The 25,153-nt window shown below is 46.2% G+C and overlaps 1 protein-coding gene across 1 annotated transcript in view; it reads right to left on the bottom strand.

The window, feature by feature from the left end:
• Nucleotides 1-383: 383 nt before the first annotated feature.
• GLDC (glycine decarboxylase) overlaps nucleotides 384-25,153 on the bottom strand; it is an 86,340-nt gene continuing 61,570 nt past the window's right edge. The window contains exons 17-25 of the mRNA XM_055134388.1: nucleotides 21,234-21,359; nucleotides 19,419-19,568; nucleotides 18,145-18,257; nucleotides 16,156-16,297; nucleotides 12,162-12,273; nucleotides 4,730-4,825; nucleotides 4,050-4,222; nucleotides 1,601-1,681; nucleotides 384-1,042 (exon numbers count right to left, since the gene is read on the bottom strand). Coding sequence (XP_054990363.1) covers nucleotides 899-1,042; nucleotides 1,601-1,681; nucleotides 4,050-4,222; nucleotides 4,730-4,825; nucleotides 12,162-12,273; nucleotides 16,156-16,297; nucleotides 18,145-18,257; nucleotides 19,419-19,568; nucleotides 21,234-21,359 — 1,137 coding nt within the window. The 3' untranslated portion in view covers nucleotides 384-898. The remainder of the gene's footprint in view (nucleotides 1,043-1,600; nucleotides 1,682-4,049; nucleotides 4,223-4,729; nucleotides 4,826-12,161; nucleotides 12,274-16,155; nucleotides 16,298-18,144; nucleotides 18,258-19,418; nucleotides 19,569-21,233; nucleotides 21,360-25,153) is intronic.

Here is a 25,153-nt window from a genome sequence, read left to right as displayed (position 1 = left end):
CATAGCTGAGAAATGATACCCAGTAATGTTTTAAAATGCAAATTTAATGGTCCTGCCCCAGACCTACTGATTGAGAGTGTCTCCATCCAGGGCTCAGTATTCAATCTCAAGCAAGTTCTCGCAGTAATCTTCAAACACCAAAGCTTGAACACCTCTGTGTTTGGAAACATCCAGGTGCCCAGAGTCCACCACAAAGCCTTCTAAGTGTAAAACATGCAATCTGTAGGGGGCAGGGGTGGAGCTTGGTGACAGAATATTTGTCTTGCCTGTGGGAAGGTCTGGCTGGGTTCAACAAGCATGCACTTCCCCACTGAACTACTTAAACCTAGCTAGTCCAAGTTCCTCTGCGTGGGAGTAAGACCGAAAATTGATACACAAAGGCATTCTTCAAAGTGAAGTTCTTTATTAGAGTACTAATAATTGCAGATAAAAAACCGTAGAACACTCCAAAATGTTGTAACAGATTAGGCAAATTAGTCAGAAGAAAAAAATTTCTTCAATGTATACAAAATGTAAACATTTGCCCTGGGATTTCCCACAGATGGCATAGTCCACAAGGACTTATTTGGAACAAAATATGTCTATGGAGTCTCCAGTCTGCAAACATGCTAAGTGAAAGCTCACCCAATTTTAGCACACCCAGAATTGTCAATGCAAAATGCTAAATGGCTCCAATCAAGGCAACTTGTGCATCAACTGCTACAAATGGAACAAGTGGAAACAGAGACACAGGCAAATCAATCTTCCAACTTCTAACTTCCACTCTCTATGCTAATTGTATTTACATTTACCTTGGCAGAGACTATAAAAATATACACGGTATATAAAACCCCTACTTGAGTCTGGATGAAAGATGAAATATTACTCGCATCAGTCACTTGTACCGAGGGAGAGAAGACTAAGAAGAGGCCCGCTTCTGTTCAGAAAATGGGGATTCATAAACTTCCATGGGCGGACAGGTACAAACCAGGTGCTGGTCGCCGTAGATGTCGTCAATACGGGCAATGGTTGGCCAGAATTTGTTCTCCGGTTTCACAAAGGGCTGCAATGGACAAAAAAACGGAGATGTGTTATTATCTAAGAGACTTCTTGAGGATAACATGACGGCAATTCCTCTATCTTATAGTCCAAGATACCATTAGCCCAATTCACACTCAAAAAGTACAAGAAACCAAAACCCACCCTTTCATTATTATTCACAGATAATAAGTTTGGCCGTGTCCTCACCCTGCAAATAGATTGCAGAGTATCTTGTTTCATATGAGAATAAGAAATGGAACCAATGAGATAGTACAGGAGTTAAGGTATATGGCTTGCATGCAGCTGACCCAGTTTTGCAGCCCTCATCACACATGTAACCCTGAGCACAGAGCCAGGAGTATGCCAGTTGATCAGTGGACCAGAAATTCTATTTAGACCCCCAGGCCTGTAGCTGACACTCAGAGCTCTAATAGCCAAACTCTATGCACTGTGTCCCTGGGCATGACCCAGGTTTCACAAGATGTTTTATATACAGCTGTTGTAACAAGACACAGTGGTGACAATGCCACTCTGTACACGTGACCTCACAGGGGACTTGGCACTTCCAGGGAAAACTTACAAGTGGGAATGCTGCCACTTCTCTGGAATATGGCCGATCCCAGTGGGAGGATGTGACACAGGTCAGGGAGTGCGGAGACATCTGAGACAGAGACATGAACAGAAAAGGGATCAGGGCAGAAAACGGCTATCTCCACCATGTCCCCTCAACCAACGAGCTAACCTGTGAGACCTTTTTGTATCCCCAAAATCCCCAGGGCCTGTGCCCCTCTTCCATGAGTAGCTCTATCTTTTATTTTTTCAATCTATTTTTTTTTTAAGCCTTACAAAGCCATTTGTTCATGACTGGATTTCAGTCACACAGTATTCCAACACCCATCCCTCCACCAGACCAGTGTCCCCAGGTTCCCTCCCATCACGCCCCATCTCCTTCTCCTTTCTTCTGCCTGACTTTATGGCAGGCACTTTTCTTCTCTCTCTCTCTCCCTCTCTCTCTCTCACCTCCCTCCCTCCTTTTGACAACCTCGATCTTGAATTTGATTTTAACCATTCTCATGATTTGATATTACTACTATATTAATAAACAGCACAGCATTTGGTTTGACACATTTGTAAACTATAATATTCTACCAATATTATTTTCCACTCTGTAACTGCTTTATGGTCTTTAAATGTCTATTGCCATCTTAACAATAAATAGTTCAGTGGGTAGAGCATTTGTCTTGCACATGCCCAGGTTCCTTTTCCGGCAACCCATATGGTCCCCTGAGCACTGCCAGGAATAAGTCTTGAGCATCACCAGGTGTTGCCTCACCCCCATCCCAATCCCCCCCCAAAACATAGCCTAAATTTTGAGGAAATCAGCATATCCAGAGAAAAGAGAACAATATTAGTCATAAACAGTTGAGTCCTCTTTCTCCATTAGCCTGCCAGACTCAGCAGCCAGTTTAAGCAAGCCATTTCTCTTCTCTGCCCGCCACTGACCCTTGCATTCTGCCTTCAGCTAGTTTTAAAATTTGCCTGAGCTTCCCCAGACATCTCAGACTTGTTTTCTGCCCTGTAACCATGACAACACAATCAAAGTCTTCATGATATTCTTGGTCCTAGCATCATTATGTCTGGATCTAATGAGAAAACTTAACCCTCTAACCAGATATTACAACATTCAGGCCAAGTGCCAATTCAGTTCTTTCAAGAAATAATTGCTCTGATTCAGTGATCCACAATTTATACAGTAAATATATAGACTTTCCCAACTAGACCATCTTTTAGCTTCTGTTCTTTTGGCAATCAGTTCAGTGTAGTGTATGGGGTAGGCATCTCTCTATAACCAGGAATTATCACATTTTTTAAAGGGGGGAGGTGAGGGCTAAAGGGATAGTACAATAGGTAGGTCATCTACTTTGCATGCAGCCAACCCAAGTTCAATCCCCAGAACCCCCTATTGTCACCCAAGTCTTGCCAGGAGTGATCCCTGAGCATTACCAGGCACCCCCCACCCTCCCCAAACAAAGGATAGGGATTAGAGAGAGATAATACAGGGGTTAAGGGGCTGAAGCAATAGCACAGCGGGTAGGGTGTTTGCCTTGCATGCGGCCAACCTGGGTTTGATTCCCAACATCCCATATGGTCCCCTGAGCACTACCAGGGGTAATTCCTGAGTGCAGAGCTGGGAGTGACCCTATGCATTGCTGGGTGTGACCCAAAAAGAAAGAAAAAAAATACAGGGGTTAAGGCTCTTACTTTACATGCGGCCAAACCTGGTTCAGTCTCCAACATCACATATGGTCCCCCAGATACCAGGGATCACTACTAACCAAAGAGCCAGGAATAGCTCCCTGGGTGCCCCAAAGATAGGGAAATTAAACATATACAGAAATCTATTTAAAAAAAAATCTATAACCTATGCACCCTGAAAATGACTCATTAAAGTAGGAAGTATTAGGGAAAGCGAGGCCAAGAGCTAGTGCCATGCTGAAGTAATAACCCTGACAGTCCATTGTCTGAGCCCCATACACTGACTACTCTTAATATATGAGTATATGCTATCATGGTCACTGTATCACTGTCATCTGTTGCTCATCGATTTATTCGAGCAGGCACCAGTAATGTCTCCATTTTGAGACTTGTTGTTACTGTTTTTTTGCATATCCAATACGCCACGGGTAGCTTGCCAGGCTCTGCCGTGTGGCGAGATACTCTTGGTAGCTTGCCAGGCTCTCCGAGAGGAGAGGAGGAATCAAACCCAGGTCAGTCGCATACAAGGTGAACCCGCTACCACTGTGCTATCACTCCAGCCCAAGTATATGCTATACTCATATATATATATATATCATGTACTAATTATGTACTAATAACTCCTGATATGTTGACCAAAAAGAGTCAACCTTTCATACAATAAATGTGCTCGTCTTAGGGAGAATTTCAAAATCTGATGTGTAGGGGTTGTGGCACACCAACCAGACACCAAAATGTGCTGGGAGAAGAATGTCCCGCCACTGCCCACAGACCTTCAGGGGATTGACCCTAGGGTCAATGCGCCCTTCCTCAATGTCTGAGATTTCCTGCCGAATGCTGATCATGGCGTCACAGAATCGATCCAGCTCAGCCTTATCTTCTGACTCCGTGGGTTCCACCATGAGGGTCCCTGCCACGGGCCAGGACATGGTAGGGGCATGAAATCCTGCAAAGCAAATGGGATACCAGTGTCATTCATGTTGTCCTCCCTGCTGTGGAAGGAGAGACCCTCCCCATCCGACACGGGAGGAATCTGAAAATTGATGTTTCTGTTTGGAGATTTAGCTCCACACTATTTGTGGGAGAGAAGCTGAGGAAATCTAACACTCAACAATAGACACATGGTTCCTAAATGCCAAAGCAATACCCATTTTCTTTGGGAATGTTTTATTTTACCAACTTATAGACTCACCCACCCCCGCCCAAGCTCCTGATTGATTCCAGGTACATGATTTAATATCTGGAGGCAGCAATATCTAATGCAGTCAAAAAGGCAAATGTGTCTGTTGCTATTAACATTGCTGCGAACCCTGGGCTCTCTGTGTATCCTGTGGAACAGTTTTCCTCTGGTGACTGGACATTCAGTTTATGCCTCCAGTGTCTCGGCCCAACGGCCAAAGAGTGTCCCTAACCCAAGTCTCCACCCGCATACCACACTCTCCACATCACTCACCATAATCCTGAAGTCTCTTGGCCACATCCACAGCCTCAATGTTTGCAGACTTTTTGAAGGGTCTTGTGTCCAAAATAAATTCATGAGCCACATAACCTGTTCAGGGATATTGTTTCAACACAAAATCAGTATCAGCTTTGTTTTAACCCCAACAAATGAGTAAAGAACCCAGCCTTTTTAAACCTACCAATGAGGAACAAAAAGAACCAAGAGCATGTGGTATGTTTATAGTTGGCAATAAAGACTTTAGCTATTCTTAATAAAAATAAAAACTGTGAGCCAGTGTGACCAATCCTTAGCACCACACACCCAAGGAGCCAGAAAGCAGACCGGAAGAGGAACTTGGATGCCAAGGAACTGCTGAAATGTCATCTAGGCCCAATTCTCTTACAGAAAATACTTCTAAGAAATAAAGATATTTTCACATCTCAGCAGCTTCACAACCACCACCGCCCCCAGCATCAATTTAGTTTCTTTCTATGTATATGTAAATAGTACAAAACATATCCATCAGACACTTTCAATTCTATGTGATGCTTCAAAGAGAATTTTGAGGATTTTTTTTCCTTTGCTTCAGGCTTCTGAGAATGAAGACATTGACAGTGCAGGGTGAAAGACAGAGCTTAAAGGGCCGATGTGAATGGTTGGAACTAACCACAAGTGTGTGTGGGGCTGAGGGTAGGTAAGATAGAGAAGAGACCAGTATGACAATAATAGCTGGGAACGATCACGCTGGACAGGATCTGAGTGTTAAAAGTAGGTAAGGGCTATTTTCCCCCCCTGGGAGGCAATTGTCTTTTTTTATTTTTATTTTTATTAGTGAATCATCATGAGATACAGTAACAAACCTACAAACTTTTGTGTTTCATTTCAGTCATACAATGATCACTTACCCATCCCTCCATCAGTGCCAGTGTTCCCAATATCCCTCCTACTACCCCCACCCTGCCTCTGCGGCAGGGCATTCCCTTTTGTTCTGTCTCCTTTTGGGTGTTGTAGTTTGCAATAGCGGTATTGAGTGTCCATCGTGTTCGGTCTATAGTACACTTTCGTCACGCATCTTTCAACCCGAGTGGGTCCTCTCAACATCCTCTACTTGGTGTTCCCTTCTCTATCTCAGCTGCCTTTTCCCCCAGCATGCGAGGCCAGTTTCCAAGCTATGGAGCAGACCTCCCGGTCCTTATCTCTAGTACTCTTGGGTGCTAGTCTCGGTAAGGAATATTCTTGATAAGATTTCAGTATTAATACTGCAAACCAAATGCCCAAAAGGAAAGAGAAAAAGAGAAGAGGGGGGTGGGGGAAGAAGAAAAGTGCATGCCATAGAGACAGGGGTGGGGATGATGGGAGGGAACCTGGGGACACCAGTGCTGGAAAATATACACTGATGGAAAGATGGGCGTTGGACTACTGTATGACTGAAATCTAATCATGAACAGCTTTGTAATGCTCTATCTCACAATGATTAATAAAACAGTTTTAAAAATAAATAGATAGATAAAGGGCTGAGTGTGGTTTTGCAAGGAGGAGGCAGGTCCATTTCCAGTATAATGTAGTCAGAAGCAACTCCAAGCACAGCAGTGGGGTAGGGTGGGGTTGGAAGGGGAGAAGAGCGCCTAAGCACCCCTCCCAGGTGCAACCCCCAAACATAAACAAAAGCAGACCATGCAACACAGCACACATTAAAAAGTGAGGGGGGGAGGGAGGAATCAGTCACTTTGTTCTGGTCTAAACTGCATTCCAGAGGGTCGCCATTGTCACAGTAAGCACCACTGAACACCCACCATCAAGAACAAAACACCAAGTGTGCATCCGTGAGATGCTAGTGGACCCCTTCTGTGTAGCCCACTTTCCTGACTGAGCAAACAAGGGATCTGCCACCAGGCATAGGGGGAGGAGACAAAGTGCGGGTAGCTAGTGCATCTGGGATGCCCTGCGACCCTCCCCGAGGGTATGTGCGCTAGTGAGCTAGTGAATGCAGGAAGGTAGGCTTTGTTTGACAAAGCAAGAGACAGCAATGTCGCTGCATTGTTTAACAGTGCACTTTCTAACAAATGATGGAGAATTAACGCCTAAGAACTTCGATCCAATAGTAAAATATTAAATCCACAGTCACATAAACTTAAAAAGAAACCAAGAAAAAACAGTAGTGCCCACAATGTTGTGACCTGGGAGAATCTTTCAGGGGAAATTACAAAATGATTATTCACAACCACATTAACTGTTAAACCCAAGAATGCCCAACTATGCCACCCCCATTTTGGGGGTGCAACTTCAACCAGTTACCTTTCTTCTCTGAGCCTCTAGCAGGGGTGCTGAGAATGAGGGGGAGGGGACACAAGAAAAATGGCACTGACTCTCAGGGCCTGAGGGGAGGGGAGAGGAGGAGGGAGAGGAGAGGGTAGGAAAGCAGGGGAGGGGGGAGGGGAAAGAAGGGCAGGAGAGAGCAGTTCCCCAGCCTCAGGCCACAGGGCCTGCTGAGCAGAGGGCAGGGTGCGAGAAAGGCCTTCAGGCCAGCCCAGCACTGCTCCAGCCACACTTCATCTCCCAGGCCCTCGGCACAGCTGGGAAGCGCTCCACTGCGAAATGAAGTGCAGATGTGCAGCTCTAAACCCACATTCTCGAGTGTGTGAAGGGCAGTGGCCCCGCTCTCCACCCTGAAAGAAGTGTGATATAGATGCCTGCCTGTTGGAGACCGATCCCCAAAATATTTGTGCTTGTTCACCGTTTCTAAAGGGCCAAGATAGGTGGACCTTTGGACCTCATGGACACAGGGTGCGTCCTTGCAGCCGGAAGCGGAAACTGTGTAAACTGAGCAGGGCCTGGTCAAAGCTTCACTGTCCGGCTTTTCCTACTGCAACAAATAGTGCCCACAGCTGAGTCTGAAAAGCGAGCAAATCAGGCCCGGCCCTGATCCCCACAACCACAGCCCCCACCTCACTCCCCAGGCCCTAGTACTGACTGACCCATCAGACCAGCACAACGAACGGGCTGAGAATTGCTGGGAGTAGACCTGTGCCTCCAGAGCACTGTATGGGGAGTGCCCCCACTCCAAGGGGGGGGGAGCAAAAAACCAACACAAAGGAGCAATAAGAAAAGAAAGGGTAGGGTTGGAGTGATGGAAAAGCAAAGGAAAGATCTGAGCTTGAAACCTCATCCCTCCCCACCCCCACAGGGCAATTTTCTTCTGGGGCTCTATCTCCGGCTTCCTGTAACTCTGTCTGAGCACAGGGACCAGCCAGACCTTGTTCATCCCACACATTCTCAGGGGCTGCTGAGAAAGAAGGGGACTTGTTAGCGAGCTGCTCGAATTCAGTCCAATCTGGCTGCAATGCTGGGCTCAGGACTAAGAATCAAATCGTCTGGGGCTGGAGCAATAGCACAGCAGGTAGAGCGTTTGCCTTGCACGCGGCCGACCTGGGTTCGATTCCCAGCATCCTACATGGTCCCCTGAGCACTGCCAGGAGTAATTCCTGAGTGCAGAGCCAGGAGTAACCATTGTGCATCCCCAGGTGTGATCCAAAAAGAAAAAAAAAATTAAAAAAAAAAAAAAGAACCAAATTGCCAGCTTCCGTGGGATGAGACCTGGGCCTCTGGGCCTCAGAAAGGTTGCTACCAGGGCAGGTTTTGGAGGTTCAGTTCCAGAGGGGCACATCTACCCATGGAGAACGCTGGGAAACCTCCTTAGAGACAGGGATTTCTAGGCAGAGTTGGATACGGTTGAAGACAAAAAGGAATGCAGGCATCTAAGCAATGAAAATAGGAATGGAACAGGATACCACATGGTACAGACTCCAAGTTACATTTAGATCGCACAGTGCACTTGACTTCCCAGAAGAATGAACACTGGCAGGCTTATTTTTAATTTCTTATTTGGGGGCCATAACCGGCATGGTGTTCAGGGATCAATCCTGGCAGGTTCAGGAGATCATGTGGGGTGCCAAGGCTTGAACCAGGTTGCCTGGGTGCCAGGCAGGTGCCCAACCCACTGTACTATTGCTCCAGTCCCCTAGGTGAAACTTTCTTCTCCCTCAAAAAAGAATAAGGCTCATCAGGAGTGATGCCTAAGCTCAGAGTCAGGAGAAAGCCCTGGGAACCCGGTGCAGAGCCCCTGCGTGGGAGGGAATTACTGAGGCTGGGGAGACGGCTCAGAGGCCTGCAGCATGTGCTCTGAAGGCAAGAGGCCCATTTGCTGCCCAGCACGGCACGATCCATGAGCACTCCAGGGTGAGGGTATCCCTGCCAACAAAGTTTCATCTAGGGTCAGGGATCGGGCTCAGCAGTAGAAATGAAAGACACACCTCAGGTCCTTCTGAATTAGATCCCTGGGTACACTCAAACAACACCCCCTGCCCCATCCGTGCCCCCCCCAAAACCAACTGGGGTTGGAGAGATAATCCAGGGGTTAAGAAGCTTGCTCATATGTAAACCTAGTTTGGTCCCCTGGGAATTACCAGAGCGGGCCCTGGAGAAGACTCAAATAACACTGGGTGAATTCTGATGGTCCCTGGCAGCTCAGGGGCTTTGCATAGGACCATTAACCGTTGCTGAGGACCCCCTGTGCCCTCTGGGCACCACTTGGAAGGCGCCCCCTCCCCCATCTTACCTCTTACCTAAAATATTCCCTTCATGGAGCTTAATCATTACTGCTCCCCCTTCCTTATCCCCCACACCCAGTTCACTTGTCACTTCTCTGCTTTGCAAAAACTAAACTCCGTTGTTCAGCCAGTATTTTCAAGTCTCAACGAACTGGTTTGTGAAGACAAGCCTGGAGTTCATTAAACTGATTGCCTCATAGTTATCTCTAATTCCAGAGGCCTGAAACAAGTAAATATGATTAAGAGGAATAACAGCCTTCTAATATTGGCATTAGAAATTAGGGAGCATAATGTGTTTATTAAGGACATGTCAACTGAGACTGGCCTTTAATAGGAAGCACATCACTGTCGGGAGAGCAGGGAGATAGGACGAGGGTGGGAAGACACTGGGACATGGTGGAGGCATGCTGACACTGCTGGAAGTTGTGCTGTCCTTTCAGGGGTCCTTTTTTAGAGGCCCCAAAACACTAAGCCTCAAGTGATATAATAAATGTGCTTAGTACACCAAGCATGACACAGTTTTTGGTTTTATGAAGTCTAGAATTAGGTAATAAAGTGGAATTGGGCAATAAAGTCTGTACTCACCAATTTAGGCTTGGGATGGGAAATACGAGTCATTATTTAATTCTGGGGTAAAATGTCAAAACAAATGGAAACTCCATCCATCTTTTAGTGCTCAGAATTCCCTAGCAATGGCCTAGAATTTTAGTGCTGAGTGCATGGCAGCCTCCAGAGAAACATGCTTCATCTGCCCTCCTCTATCCTGGAAAGAATTAGACTGACTGGAGTGATGGTACAGTGAAAAGGACACTTGCTTTGCGTGTGACCAACTCTGATTCAATCCCTGATACTGAATAGAGTCCCCTGAATTTCTCCAGGAGTTAGCCCTGAGCACAGTGACAGCAGGAAGCCAGGAGTACCAATGGGTGTGGGCCATAAAAGAAAGAAAGAAAGAAAGAAAGAAAGAAAGAAAGAAAGAAAGAAAGAAAGAAAGAAAGAGAGAGAGAGAGAGAGAGAGAGAGAAAGAAAGAAAGAAAGAAAGAAAGAAAGAAAGAAAGAAAGAAAGAAAGAAAGAAAGAAAGAAAGAAAGAAAGAAAGAAAGAAAGAAAGAAAGAAAGAAAGAAAGAAAGAAATGCCCAAGAGGTGGGGTGGGGGACACCACACAGTGCCTAGAATGGAACCCAGGGATTCTACATACAAAGTGTGAGCTGCAGCCCTGTGTGGCTGTTTCTAGATCTTTCTCCAGAGCCTTTCAAGACCCTCCCCACAGATATATCCACTGAAATAACTATGCAGCTACAAGAAATGATGAAATCATGTCATGCAATTTGCTGCAATGTGCTTGGAACTGGAATATATAATGTTCAGTAAAGTATGCCAGAAAAAAGAAAGACAATCACATGATGATCTCACTTATCTGTGTACTGGATGAGAAAATGTATTGTAATAAAGAGGGGATGCCTAGATCACCCTTGATCCCAGTGTTTAGAGAAGATAATGACAAAAAGGAAAGAAATCAAGGGGATGAAGAGACTGGGAAGCAATGGGTGAACAGGCATCAGGGCTTCATTTACACTGGTGATATGGGTGAGTGGAATAACAATATATACAAAACTGAGACTTTCAACAAAAATGAAAATATGAGATCTAAGCTGCAACCACTGGAATTTTGTATTGTGCCTGTCAAGTTGACAGGCAGGGATGGAGGGTGTTGGGGCTGCGGGTGGAGAGGAAATATGAGAACACTGGTGGAGAGAAGTTGACACTGGCAGTAGGACTGGTGTTGAAATATTATATGCCTAGGGGGCTGGAGCGATAGCACAGCAGGTAGAGCATTTGCCTTGCATGCAGTCAACCCGGGTTCGATTCCCAGCATCCCATATGGTCCCCTGAGCACCGCCAGGAGTAATTCTTGAGTGCATGAGCCAGGAGTAACCTCTGTGCATCGCCGGGTGTGACCCAAAAAGCAAAAAAAAAAAAAAAAAAAAAAAGCCTAAAACTCAACTATCTATAACTTTGTAAATCACAATTCCTTAATTAAAAAATAACAAAAGAATCACTACCATGGAAAAAAAATGGTCCCCGCTCCCCCCAAGCCATGCTACCTCTCTTGCCTCATCCTCCTTGGCATCCTCTTCTCCCAGTGGAGCTGGGAGAAGTGAAGCGTGGAGCGCTTCAACCCAGCCAACTCTAGTCACCCTCATGCTCCTTTCTGACTCGCTCCGTATCTGTGTTTACTGATATGGACACACTTCTCTCTAGGCTCACCTCAGATGGCTCCTCCCCAAAAGACTCTTCAACTCCTCCACCTGCCTGAGCGAGTCCACTCAGGGGACATCCGCACAACACTCTGAGCTGAGGGGCTTGGGGTGTTTATGGGCACATGCCTCAGTGGTGTAGGATTCTTGTGAGCCTTGGGCCGTGCTAACTCAGGATCTCACAAAATGGAGTACCCCCCATTGCTCATTAAAGCTATTTCCAATAAATGCCTTTTTTTCCCTGTCTGTAGTACAAAACAGAAGCTTCTCACCACTTCAAAGACAGAAACTGGTAGATGTCTCAAAACTAAATCTACTAGGTCAAACTTTTGGTTAATAAAAAAGTGAAGTGGGGGGCCAGAGTGGTAGTACAGCAGATAGAGCACTTATTTTGCATGTGGCCAACCCAGATATAACCCCTCCCACACACCCTAGCATCCCATATGGTCCCCAGAGCACTGTCAGGAGTGATTCCTGAGTGCAGAGCCAGGAGTGACCCTTGAATACCACCAGGTGTGGCTCAAAAACAACAACAACAAACAAAAAGTGAAGTGGTAGAAGACTGAAGTTGATACTTACCTCTTGCACCTCTGAAAAGAACTCGGTAGTGTTTTTCTAACCTCTTGGCCATGTAATTGGCATTTAATATAGCAACTTCTGTGGCCTGCTTAAGGCCCTTGCCTCCCATCATCTGCAACAGAGAGAAAAAAAAGAGTCATCAGCTGTAAAACAGCTCACCCCAACTGGTCACTCACCAAAGCCACTTATAGATGAACCCCATCCACAACAGGGAGTTAGTCCACAACCACCATCGTACAGACTGCAGATGACTCAAACACCCAAACAAGGACATCTACCAATCCTCTCTGGAACTGGAAGGGCTTATTATATTTTTCTTGTATCAGTAATTTTACATTTTTTATTGTTGTAACAAATTCCAATATTGGGTGAATTGCTGACTATTACATATCTACATAGGAAAAGGGATCATTCTTGGAACTATTCTACTTTGGAGGTTGTTTTTTTTTTTTGCTCACTTGCTTACTGTGAATCTGAGGTTTGGCTTTGTTTTGTTACCATTGCCAGGAATCCCAGGGGATCTTGGCCAGAACCCCCCTCTCAGTCCTTTGGTGTGATTCACCTTTCAACTGTCCTAATCAAAGCCATTTCTGTTCCAGTGCAAATTCTCTTTTTATTTTTCTCTGGTGGTAATAAGTTCCTATGATCATATGAGTTAAATGTCATCACCAGCAAAGAGCGTAAGATCAAAGTTGCATCCACTTTATTTCTCCCCCAGAATTCCTCATGAATGATGGAGGCTATGACAAATACATAATTACTGCAATACAGTGAGAACACACCAAACAGACCTCAGACACCCAAGTCCCAAGGAGAGGAAATACTGTGTCTCTGTGGTCGAAGCAGAGTTGGTAAGGAAGAACTCTTGAGTAGAAAGTTAAAAGAGGATAGAGCACGGTCAGGTAAAGGGAAAGGGGAAAACTTTCTCTGTGGGAGATAGGGTCCCCTTTGTTGTCAAGTGGGTTGTGACTTTTGCTTACAAGCTTTGACCCTTTATGCTAGGAAGCACCCAGCAAGTGGCACTAAGCAGCTTGATGGTTTAAACTGCGTCCCGTGCGCTGGATATTATTATTATTATTATTATTAATAATTTTGCTTTTTGGGTCACACCCGGAATTGCACAGGGGTTACTCCTGGCTCTGCACTCAGGAATTACTCCTGGCGTTGCTCAGGGACCTATGTGATACTGGGAACTGAACTGAGGTCAGCTGCATGCAAGGCAAACGCCCTACCCTCTGTGCTATTGCTCCAGCCCCAACTGGGCCCTGAATTTGAACCTCCTAGGAGGGAGGCTAGGCATACAAATTGTAGAAAAATTCTATAAATCCTCTAAGGATTGGGCTGGAGCAATAGCACAGTGGGCAGGGCATTTGCTTTGCATGCGGCAGACCTGGGTTCAATTCCCAGCATTCCATATGGTCCCCTGAGCACCGCCAGGAGTGATTCCTGAGTGCAGAGCCAGGGAGTAACTCCTGTGCATCGCCAGGTGTGACCCAAAAAGAAAAAAAAATCCTCTAAGGATTCTGTGAGAATAATGAGTATCTTTCTTGTTTTCTTTGCAGGGCCTTTAGGTAGGTCCTCACTGAGCTATATCCCCAACCTTTACATCTTTAAAAAAAAAAAAAAATCTGGGGGACCAGAGATAGTATAGTGGGTAAGTCCTTGCCTTGCATGTGGCTGCCTGAATTCAGTCCCCAGCCCCATATGGTCCTCTGAACCCCCTCCTTCTTCCCGCCCCACCCCCCACTCCAGCGATCCCTGCACACAGAGCTGGGTATATTCTGAATTTTTTTTATATTTTTAGTTTTTGAGCCACACCAGTGGTATTCAGGGCTTACTCCTGGATCAGGGCTTAGGGGTCACTCCTGAGTGCCTGGGGCTTGGGGAGACCAGATGCTGATATATGTGCCTGAGATCAAACAGGGCCACTGTACTATCTCTCCAATTTATTTAATTTTTACTGAGGCTCTGGGCAAGAGAGATAGTACAGGGCTAAGATGCTTGCCTGACATGTTGCTGACTGATCTGATCCCTGGCACTGCTGAGAGCAGCCTCCAACATGACCAGGTGTGATGCCAATCACTCCCCTCCAGAAAATAAAAGTGATAAAGTAAAAATTTAAACTAAGGCTCTATCTACTCCGTGGCATACAGCAAACTCCATCTGGTGCATTTATTCTTTCAAAGTGGAAACTTTTACTTTCAACCCAAATATGCTCTGAACAAACAACATCTGTTCACAGTGCCTAAAAACCCAATGGGAACTAGGAATAAGATTCTATATACAGTGCCCCAAAACAGATGAATGGATAAAGAAACTATGGCACATCTGCACAATGGAATACTATGAAGCTATTATGAAATATGAAGTCAGGAAATTTGTCTATAAATGAATGGATATGCTGAGTGAAATGAGTCAGAAGGAGAGGGACAGATATAGAATGACTACATTCATTTGTGGTATATATATATATATGTATATATATATGTATGTATATATAAAATATCCAAGGCCAGAAAAAACAGGGGCTAGTAGGACTGACTGGTCAATGGTTGGAATCTACCACAAGAGCATACTGAGCTGAGGATATGTAAGATAGAGAAGGGAGCAGGATGACAATAACAGTTGGAAATGATCACACTGGACAAGGACTGAGTGTTAAGAATAGGTGAAGGAATATACATGATCACCTTTCAGTATACATGATCACCTTTCAGGATCTGTATTGCAAACCGCAGTTCCAAAAGGAGGGCGGGAGGAAGCAAGGGAGCAAGGGAGGGAGGGAAGCAAGGGGGAGAGAGAGAGAGAGAGAGAGAGAGAGAGAGAGAGATCTGCCATAGAGACAGGCTGAGGGTGAGGGGTGATGGAAAGGAAACTGGGGATATTGGTTCTGGGAAATGTACACTGGTAGAGGGGTGAGTGTTGATTGAACTTATGATTGAAACTTAATCATAAACAGCTTTGTGAGAGCCATAGTGATTCAATTAAAAAAAATCTATTTAAAGAAAAGGTTCTATTTACAAAGAAGCAGCCCTTTATTGTACTTGTTTTTGTTACCACTTCTTGCAAAACAATGCATATAATTTTTAAGAGCAGGTTTTGGTCTCTGAGGCCGAGAGTATTTGTTCCAGCTTCCCGGAAAGTTTTCATTCCGAATCATCAACGCTGTATTGTTCAAGACTCAGAGCCAGCCCGGAGAGCCCGCACAGAGCTCTCCAGAGCCCAGCTTTGGTGTCGGCTTGCACCAGCAGCCACCTTTGTTTAAGAGGGAGATTGTTCAGGAAGGCCGCTAATTAGCCGCTAAAAAAAAACCCCTGCATTCCTCTCCACTGCACAGGCCCATCAGGCTCGGAGCTAGCCAGACAGGCCAGTTTGAATAAGAACCGTGTAAAATAAACTCTGGCCCCATTGGCTCCTTAGAGAAACACAAAGGAAGGAAGCCCATTCTCTGACACAGTCTAATCGCCCATGAGAATACAGCTCCTTGGCTGAAAGAATGAAAAGCTTCGGGAACTCAGCCCATAAGCAAATATCCCTGACTTTTTATCTTATCCTCCAGGCCGCTAAGAAAAAGAAAGCGGAGCAAGATGGACTCCGAAAATGCACCACGAGCTCTCAACTAGGAGGAACTTAGGTTAACTTGGGCCCTGGATTTCACTTTTAAGGGCCGTGTAAATCCGACAGGAAACCAAATGACGTGGCTAGAACATCCCCATGACTCATGGGCTTGATCTCTGTCTGGAAAAAATATAGCTGGCGGGTCCATTTTCCTGATGTTAAACCCACAAGGAGACCCCAAAGGAAACAGCCTAACAAAGCAGCAATGAGAAGAAATGAATTTCAGTTGCACACAGGAAGGTGGCTCCACCCCGCCATCCGCAATCCTCTCTGGGTTTCTTCTCTTTGAAGCCAACGAGGCAGGCTGCAGCCTCGATGCCCTCCTGTCAGCCCCCCTGCCCCCCTACCCCCGCCCCCGCCCCTTTCAGGGCCTCACCTTAATGTACGCCCAGGAGATGGGCAGGATGCAGCTGGAGCCCCAGGGGGCGGCGCTGACAGTACCCACAGGTCGGGCATCTTCCTTTGGTGTTAATGACAGGATGGGATGGTTGGGCAGAAAAGGAGCAAGATGCTTCTTCCTGTATTTTTTTAAGGAAATTTTTAGATGTCAAAAAGATAGATTCACAAACACAAGATGCATTCACAAACAAGGCCATCTCAGCAGCTGCTGTTGCCAGCAGAGGAACCCTGGCTATGCGGCACATGTTCCAGAAGCGTTGTTTCTCCTTCCTTTCCAGGAAGCGGGGCTGACTGACCGCCCACCAGCACCCCGGGGCTCGCCCGCGCATGGAGACGGAGGATGTGGCAGAGGCACGCGGCCATGGATCAACATGCCACGGCGTGGGCTCATCAAAATATGGGGACTTCCCACCCCACCCCCGCCCCACCAGGAGTGACCCGTAGGCACAAAGCCAGGAGGAAACCCTGAGCACAGCCAGGGGTGGCCCCAAAACAAAACAAAAAACTGAACATCTATGGGGCATTCCAGACCCTCTCCCCAGTCTCTTTTCCCCAGAATCCAGGGGGATTTATACACATATATTTATTAGAGCCTCATGGAATTACTCATGAACACTATTATTCACCCCTTCCCCTCTCCCCAGGGAAGCACTGGACACCTCCATTTACTGGAAAAGTCTTCCTCAAAAAGAAAATCAGAAAAATGCAAGCAGACCAGCCTCTGGCCAGCTGAGTTAGCTCAGCTGATACTGAGACAAAGCATCATTTTCACACGCTCATTCCATTCTGCAGTGTAAAACATGGCTCACAGCGGCGGCGGCCGGAGATTCCTTTGGTCTTGCTCTGACCTTGAGCTGTAAGGTTAGTTTCTTACTAATTTCAGATGCAGTAGGAATTCCAGCTACAAAGTGTTCAACACTGCCGAGCCAATTCAGTTTTGGTGGAGGGAGGGCTGGTGAGGATATTTAAATCCACCTCTCGGAAAATTTCTGTTATACAAAACAGTGTGACCAATCCTGCGTTGATGCAATCATGTTATAATGAGATTCTCTGATCGGATTCATGTTATAGATGAAAGTTAAATAAGTAAATAAATAACAGCAACAACAAAGAAAGAAGCCTGTTGTTTTCGGCGAGGGAATGAGTTCAGCAGGCTGAGACGCATGCGCCCTGTGAGTCTGATCCCTGGTATCAGATACTCCTTCCTCACCCTCAGCACTGGCAGAAGTAGCACCTGGTGGCTTGGGGACTCACCCGCTAAAAAAAAGTTTAGTTACAAAAAAAAAAAAAAGTTTAGATCCACCAGACTGGCTAAGACTGGCTTAGTATAGGGCTGACCCGGGGTCGATCCCTGCAATGCCATATGTCCCCAGCCTGCCAGGAGTGATCCCCGAGCACAGAGCCAGGAGTAAGCTCTGAGAAACCTCCAGGTTGTAGCCCCCAAGTAGAAAATAAAATAAGTTTAGACCCTTTGTGATATCTTTTTATATGTCCTCAACCCCAGACAACTACTTTTCTACTGAGTCCTTATAGTATTACTCAGTGTCACTGTAACTATATCAGCTTACTTCAAAAAGAAAGACAGGACTGGAGAGAGAGAAGAGTGGGTAAGGCCGCTAAGGTTCAATCCCCGCAAACGGGTAAGGTATCCCCGAGCAATTGCCAAATGTTAATGTTCCAGTTCTTATTCATACTAGTCCTGTGGAGACCCTGTTGATTACTCTGTGAATTAACCAGCTCTATCCAGGCAGGACTGGGAACTCAGTATAACCACACTCTGTGGTTACATATCCAAGGAGAGCTCTCCGTGGACGTCCCTGAAAGGCCTTTCTAAGGCCCCCACATGCAGCCCCACAATACGCTCCACAGGCAGATGCACTCCATGCTGGCAGCAGGGTCTGTGTCCCTGGATGGGAACAGCCGGATTGGGGCTGAGCTTTTATACTTGGGGCAGCCCAGAACTCACACTCCAATGGGCCCCATGCCAGGGCCGCCTCCTCCATGGGGGATGCAGAAGGTCTTATGGAGATTGAGGTGCGAGACATCGGACCCAAAGTCTCCAGGACGACAGAGTCCCACCTGCCACAAGGGGAAGAAACAAAGGCAAACGTCAGGAGCCTGACAGGGGCTCTGGAGAGGCAACAGAGTGGCCAGTGTTCACAGAAGGCACCTCGGGACAAGCGAGTTCCATAGCCCCAGACTGATAGGTAGCATGGCTTCTGCTTTCTATAGAAACAGTGGGGGGAGGGGTCATTTCACCTAATTTAGATATAGATTTGAATATTCCGTCCATTCTTAATTACTACTGCAAAGAGGAAGAAGAGGCAGTGGTACTGTGCTGAATTCTTTTTTTTCTTTTTGGGTCACACCTGGTGATGCACAGGGGTTACTCCTGGCTCTGCACTCACTGGCGGTGCTTAGGAGACCATATGGGATGCTGGAAATCAACCCGGGTTGGCCGTGTGGAAGGCAAATGCCCTACCTGTTGTGCTATCACTCCAAACCCTGCACTGAATTCTTGCCCCATAAGGTCTTACCTTCTCTTGGAACAGCAACTTTTGGACATGCTATGCTTTACCCCTGGTCCAACAGAGTATGAAAGGTGATTGACTTGCAAGAGGCCAACCTGGGTTCAATCCCCCAATCCCATATGGTTTCCCCCAGCACCACCAGGAGTGATTCCTAAGCACACAGTCAGGAGTAAACCCTGAGCATTGCTGGGTGTAACTCCCAAATAGAAAATAAACAATGACCAAGAAGTTTGACCAGTCTCAAAGATAATCTACTGAGTTTTCTCCAAAGGCCCCCCAAGAAGTGCATATCACACTCCTCACCCTAAGGGCTAGAGGGGATGGGCCCTCCAGGAAAAAATTTGCCAGCTGTTTCCCAGGAGGAGGCTGAAGCCAGATTACAGAAGATCCAAGGCCAGAGGATAGCAACAAGCACTGTTTAAGGATCACAGGTGTGAATTCCTGCAGGGTGTCGGGACCTTGCCTGTGGCACCCCAGACAAGACAGGACAGCAGAGATCACTCCCTGCTTCTGTCATCGCCTCTCCAACATCATCTCCCCTAACCCCCATGGCCATGAAAGTGAGGTACAGAATTCAAAGTTGGCATTAATTAAGAAAGGCAGCCTCTGCTCTGATTTCACTCTCATGTTTCAAGACAGCTGCCAAGAAGTCAGAGAGGAATGCTTGTTTCTCAGCGGGAAGCAAGGGAGCTGCTCTTGCTCTGCCCACCTGGGCGTTCATGTTGGCCCCGTCCAAATAGACCTGTCCCCCGTGTTGGTGGATGAGGCCGCACACATCACTGATGTTCTCTTCAAACACCCCGTTTGTGGAGGGGTATGTGAGCATGATCGCCGCCAGATGCTCCTTGTGTTTATCCACCTGTGGAACCAAGAGGCAGGGGGAAGGTAAGGGAGGAAGCCAAACTCTGGCCTTTCAGCTTAAATGGATCATTAGGAAGATAAAGTCTGTTTTGTTTTGTTTTTTCCATTCTTGGCATTGCCCCAAAGTCTGATGACAATAGTAAAGGATTCCCGGAGGCTACAAGTCCATGGTCAAAACCAAAGACTGGAAGGATTACGGTGGTTTGGCCTCAACTCTGAGGGATTTCCCCCGCAATCCCTCAGTCATCTTGATGATCATTTCATAGCTTTTTGTGAGTCATGCCTCTTCTCAAGAGCTAATCTCTTCCTATTCACAATCTATATGCCCATTGCCTTCCATGCTATTAGAAATTAGAATTCCCACAAGGAGTATATCTGCTCTGATTAGAACAATGAATTTTTTAGACTATAGACTGAACATGATGGCTACTTAATACCTCTATTGCAAACCACAACACCCAAAAGGAGAGAGAGAGCAAAAGGGAATGCCCTGCCACAGAGGCGGGGTAAGGTGGAGACGAGGTGAGGATGGTGGAAGGGATGCTGGGACCACTGGTGGTGGAAAATGGGCACTGGTGGAGGGATGGGTACTCGATCATTGTATGACTGAAATGCAAGCATGAAAGTTTTTAAGTCTGTTAACTGTAACTCATGGTGTTCGGTAATAAAAAATTTTTTAAAAAAAGAATTTTTTTACAGAAAGGAAATTATTATTTTACACATAAAAGGCAAATTCAAAGTGTTCTGGCCAGTGTCAGAGCAGACTCATGTGGCAATGGAAACAGAAGAGGGAAGTGGTCCTATCCTTTATTAGAGAGACTTTACAAGGATGGACTAGTGACCCTGAATATTTGTGGAGCAATGGAAGGGTGGTGAGGAGGATGGGAGCAGTGAGCAGCCTTGTGAATTTTCAGCTTTCCTTTGAAGCTGTTACATGAGTTGACTCGATGCCTAATAACCCCGACAAAATCACATTGCTATTCAGCTGATTTCCTTCCCTTTTAAGATGCAGCCTCCAGTCCACCAGTGGAAGCAGATATGGTTGCTAAGCAACCTCTTCCTGGAGGTTGGGAGGTTAGGAGTGGGGGTTGGTGATTCAGGAAAGACAGTGGAAGCCTGCCCAGCGTGCAGCAGGTAATAGCTGGGAAAGTCACTGACATTTGCTAAATTCTACATTTAGATTCTCATTCCCAACACCCAAATTGAGGGTAACTGTGACTGCCAGTTTGGTTATTAATGTGGGGGGCGGGAGGAGGGGGGTTGGGCTGAAAGAAGCAAGCAGGTCCTGTGAGGGAGGACCATTACCTCTGTCATAAATAATTCATTTGGTTTCTTACACATGCATGAATTAGAGGGTGAAATTTTAGTTTAAAGGAACTTCTTCCTCTTGTTGGTGTAGGAAGAGGTAGGTTATGGTTGTATTAATTCTGGACCAAAATTGTGACTATTACTCTTTATATTTTTCCTACAGAGACAGGGTTTTCGGTTGTTCACCATTTCCCCAGACTCTATCAGAGAAGGAATTGCAGTCTCTTCATTAGAATGCAGAAGAAGATAACAAATGCTGATCTAAACCATCTTGTGCCTGACCCCCTCCCCACAATACACACACACAGACACGTCTTCCCAGCCCCTATACATTTGTTAAGTAAAAAATGGGTACCATGGCCTTGAGGTGAGCTACATCGATGCTTCCATATTTATCTACTTCCACGGGCTGAATTTTCATGCCTGCCATGTAGGCACTTGCAGGATTGGTCCCATGTGCTGATTTCGGAATGAGGCAAACCTTAGAAAAGCATTAAGAAGAACCAGTGAAGAACAGAAAACAACCACAACAAAAGAAATCAATTCTTTGATTGAAACAAAAGAAACTAATTCACTGGCAAGTCAGTGAATTAGTTCCAAAGTGTTGAGTCCCAAAACTGAGTCCGGATACCACAGGCCTCCCACCTAGCACGCTGGGTATAATCATGGTGGTTCTGAGTATTCCTGGGGGCTCCCTCCCTAACACCCTGCAGAACAGGAAAAGAACCAATCAAACAAACAGAAACACCCAGCTATACATAGTCACAGACAATTTCTCCACCGGACTTAGAGCCCAAATTAAATAGGCGCCACATACTTTTCTTAAGCTGACCACTAATGCCTTAATATCTGCTGCAATTTAATTATTTTTGTATGACAAAACAATGTGCAAAAGAGGAGATTGCATTTGAATCCTCCAAATACTGTTCCCTAAAGGCCTTCAGAACAAAAAACTTCCCTCCTTTATCCCAGAATATTAAAAATAAGCCTAAACTTATTCCGACTTTGTTTCAGTGAGAACAGATAGCAAAAACATGAGATTGGAAATTAAACTATAGAACCCAATCACCCACATCACAGCTTCAGTTCTCTGCTTCACTTGGTTGAGATCCAAAAGAGATGGTAGATATGATACTCAAATCTCCCGGCACCAGTACACCAATTGTCTTATAATTTATTGAATGCTTGTCCCATGTAATAAATTATACACTGAACACAAAAACATACCAACCTCCAACCTGTATTCACTTGGCCTTAGCTGAGGACAACTAACTGCCGAACTCTTGCTTAATTCTACGGAAATAGTTCTGTATTGTGACTAAACTGATAATGATATTACAATAGTCATAAAAATCTAATACAGGTGCCAGAGACATAGTCCAGCAGGTAAAGCATTTGCCTTGCACGTGGCCGACCCGGGTTTGATCCATGGCATCCATGGTCACCCGAGCCTCACTCAGAGTGATTACTGAGTGCAGAGCCAGGAGTAACCCCTGAGCATTACTGAGAGTGGCCCAAATACCAAAAGAAAAATTTAATATACTTCTGATAAAAGACATAATGAGGGGCCGGAGCGATAGCACAGCGGGTAGGGCGTTTGCCTTGCATGCGGCCGACCCGGGTTCGATCCCCGGCATCCCATATGGTCCCCCAAGCACTGCCAGGAGTAATTCCTGAGTGCAGAACCAGGAGTAACCCCTGAGCATCTCTGGGTGTGACCCAAAAAGCAAAAAAAAAAAAAAAAAAAGACATAATGAAATGAAGATCTCAGTGGTTTTGTTAATGAGATATTTACATGTGGGTGTAAATGTAAACATTCGTATTTCCTTTGTGGACTTAGGGACTCTATCATGGAAATCTTTTCATTGCTTTAAATTGTGGGGCTAAAAAGTTATTAATGTAGCTCAGCTACTCACACTTTATCGTGGTATAACAAAAGAAAATAAATAAAATGTTGTGGTGTTTCAAGAGTCATGGAACTAATAGGATCCAGATGTTATGCTTTAGTTTATCCAATACTAATCCAAGTTGGTACATTTGTGTCCACTAAAGTGGATGCTGGGTTTTTCTAATTCCCAGGGGTGCTTGGTAAAGACCCACATAGATCCTCAGACACTTGCTGTGAAGTATTAAAAAGAACAATGCCCCTTTGCAAGGGCAATCAATTTCTTCTTGACGAATGAAATCTAGAAAAGGATGCAACTTTACCTCAGGCAATTGGAAAGAGAGAGAGAAAAAAAATTTAGGTGTGGGTGCTATTTTAGGTGGTATTTTTACCACCTGAGGTCAATGTTTTCCCCTTGTACAAAAAACTCAGTGCCTGATCCTGATCTATAGGCTCAAATTAATCAATTGACTAGCAAACTGAGTTATTAATTAAAAAGTGCTCAGGATTGTGCCTAGTAGATGTAATTGCTTTATCAGTGCTTGTTTGGATAAATTTGTATTCTCTCAAATTAATCAGATAATCAAGAACTTGGGGTGGGGTGGGGTGGGGTGGGGGGTGCCAGGAGAAGGGGAGTTGGAGAGATAGCAGTGCAGGAGTTGCACATGAGAGGCCTGGGTTCCATCCTTGGCCCTGCCGGGAGTGGCACCCCTACCTCCAGTACAGTCAGGAGTAGCCCCTGAGTGCCAAAAAAAAAAAAAAATAAGACTGTGAGTATTGCAATTTAGGATCCTCTAAAATTTAACTGCATGGGAACGTGACTTCCCAGAGCAGCTTGAACAAGCTGAACAAGAGGAACTCTGAGGCCAGGCGTGGGGGTGGGGCAGGCGGGAGGATGTGCCCCACCCCGCTTTTCATACAAGGATCCACATTCCTGGGTCCCAGCAGAGCCTGGTATGCAGGGGCAGCTGTCTCAGACATCTCCGATGTGGAAAGACTCTCCCTGATTATGTGAATAGTAAAACATTTTCTAACGACAACAACAAAAATTCACTCCTAATGAAGACCTTCAGTATAGACAGGATGTCAGCTTGGCGGCAACTGCATGGCAGCAACTGCATGGCAGCAGCTCGGTGACCAGGCGGCCTTCCCTCCCTCTCCTTCTCCCTCTGTGTCCCCTCCAGAAAATGCAGCATCTGGTGCCCCTGCCTGTCTCGGAGGGGAACAGCCCCCTGTGACATGAGCGGGAAAATCCAGGACAATGGCCTTTCAGGCAAGGGAGCTGGAGAGACACCGGGAGGGGAAGGGACCCGGAAGCTGAACGCTCCTCAGCCCTTCTGGGTCGATTCCCAGCTCCTGGACTCTCCGCAGCCTGCGCAGTGCCAATATCACGAAGTGAGTGGGCCTCGGCGTTAGTTGGCTATTGGCCTTCCACACGCGGCGCCCCTGTACATCTACACAAGGAAGGCAGTGGGGGTAGGAGGTCACAGGGGAGTGACAGTTGCCTTCCTAGGAGCCCCAGGTGAGCAGTCCTGATGAGGAAGGGGACCCCTCACTACATGGAGGTCATGCAGGAAAACCAGGAAAGGGGAGCTCGGTGGGGTTTTGTTTTGTTTTTCAATTTCTTGCAGCGCTGGGGATGAGAGCGCAGGGCTGGCAGGACTGTGCTCAAGCACAGGAGACACTGGGGGTTTGAATGACCGTGAGCTTGCTGTAGGCCAGGGTTCTGTGCATTGTGCTATTCCTCCTCTGGGCCTGGAAAGGGGATAAAGGGACAAGCAGACAGTAGTGTCCAGGAGGAGGGAAGGGGAGAGAGAGGAAGAGAGAGAGAAGGAAAGTGCTTTCCACGGAGCCATAGAGGCAGGCTGGGGGAAGAGGCGGGGCAGGAGGGAAACTGGGGTCACTGGCAGTGTGAAATGGACTCTGGCGGGAGGGTGGGTGTTGGATCATTGTCTGACTGATACCTGATCATGCACAGCTTTGTAACTGCGTATGTCACAGTGAACTCAATTAAAAAAATGAAAATTTAAAAAAAGAAAAATGAAAAGGGTTAAGCGGGTGGGGTTGTTTGGGCCACCCTGGACAGTACTTGGATGGAGGCAATTCCTGTCATGCTCAGGGAACCATGTGATGCCTGGGATTGGACTTGGGTCTCCTGCATGCAAGACACGTGTCTGGCCTATTGAGCCATCTCTGGCCCCCAGGAAAAAATGGAATGTGGGCTTCTGCTCGTTTGTTTATTAGCAGTGCTTAGAGCTTACTGCTGTCTCTGAGCTTCAGGATCACTCGGGGGACCACATGGGATGCCAGGCTTGGGCCTGCACTGGCTGAATGCAAGGCAGCACTCTACCTGCTGTACTATCTTTTCATTCCTGAAAACATAGTTTTTA

Source organism: Sorex araneus, chromosome 1 (assembly GCF_027595985.1).
Source record: "Sorex araneus isolate mSorAra2 chromosome 1, mSorAra2.pri, whole genome shotgun sequence".
NCBI lineage: Eukaryota > Metazoa > Chordata > Mammalia > Eulipotyphla > Soricidae > Sorex > Sorex araneus.
This window is presented reverse-complemented; position numbering and strand designations above follow the sequence as displayed.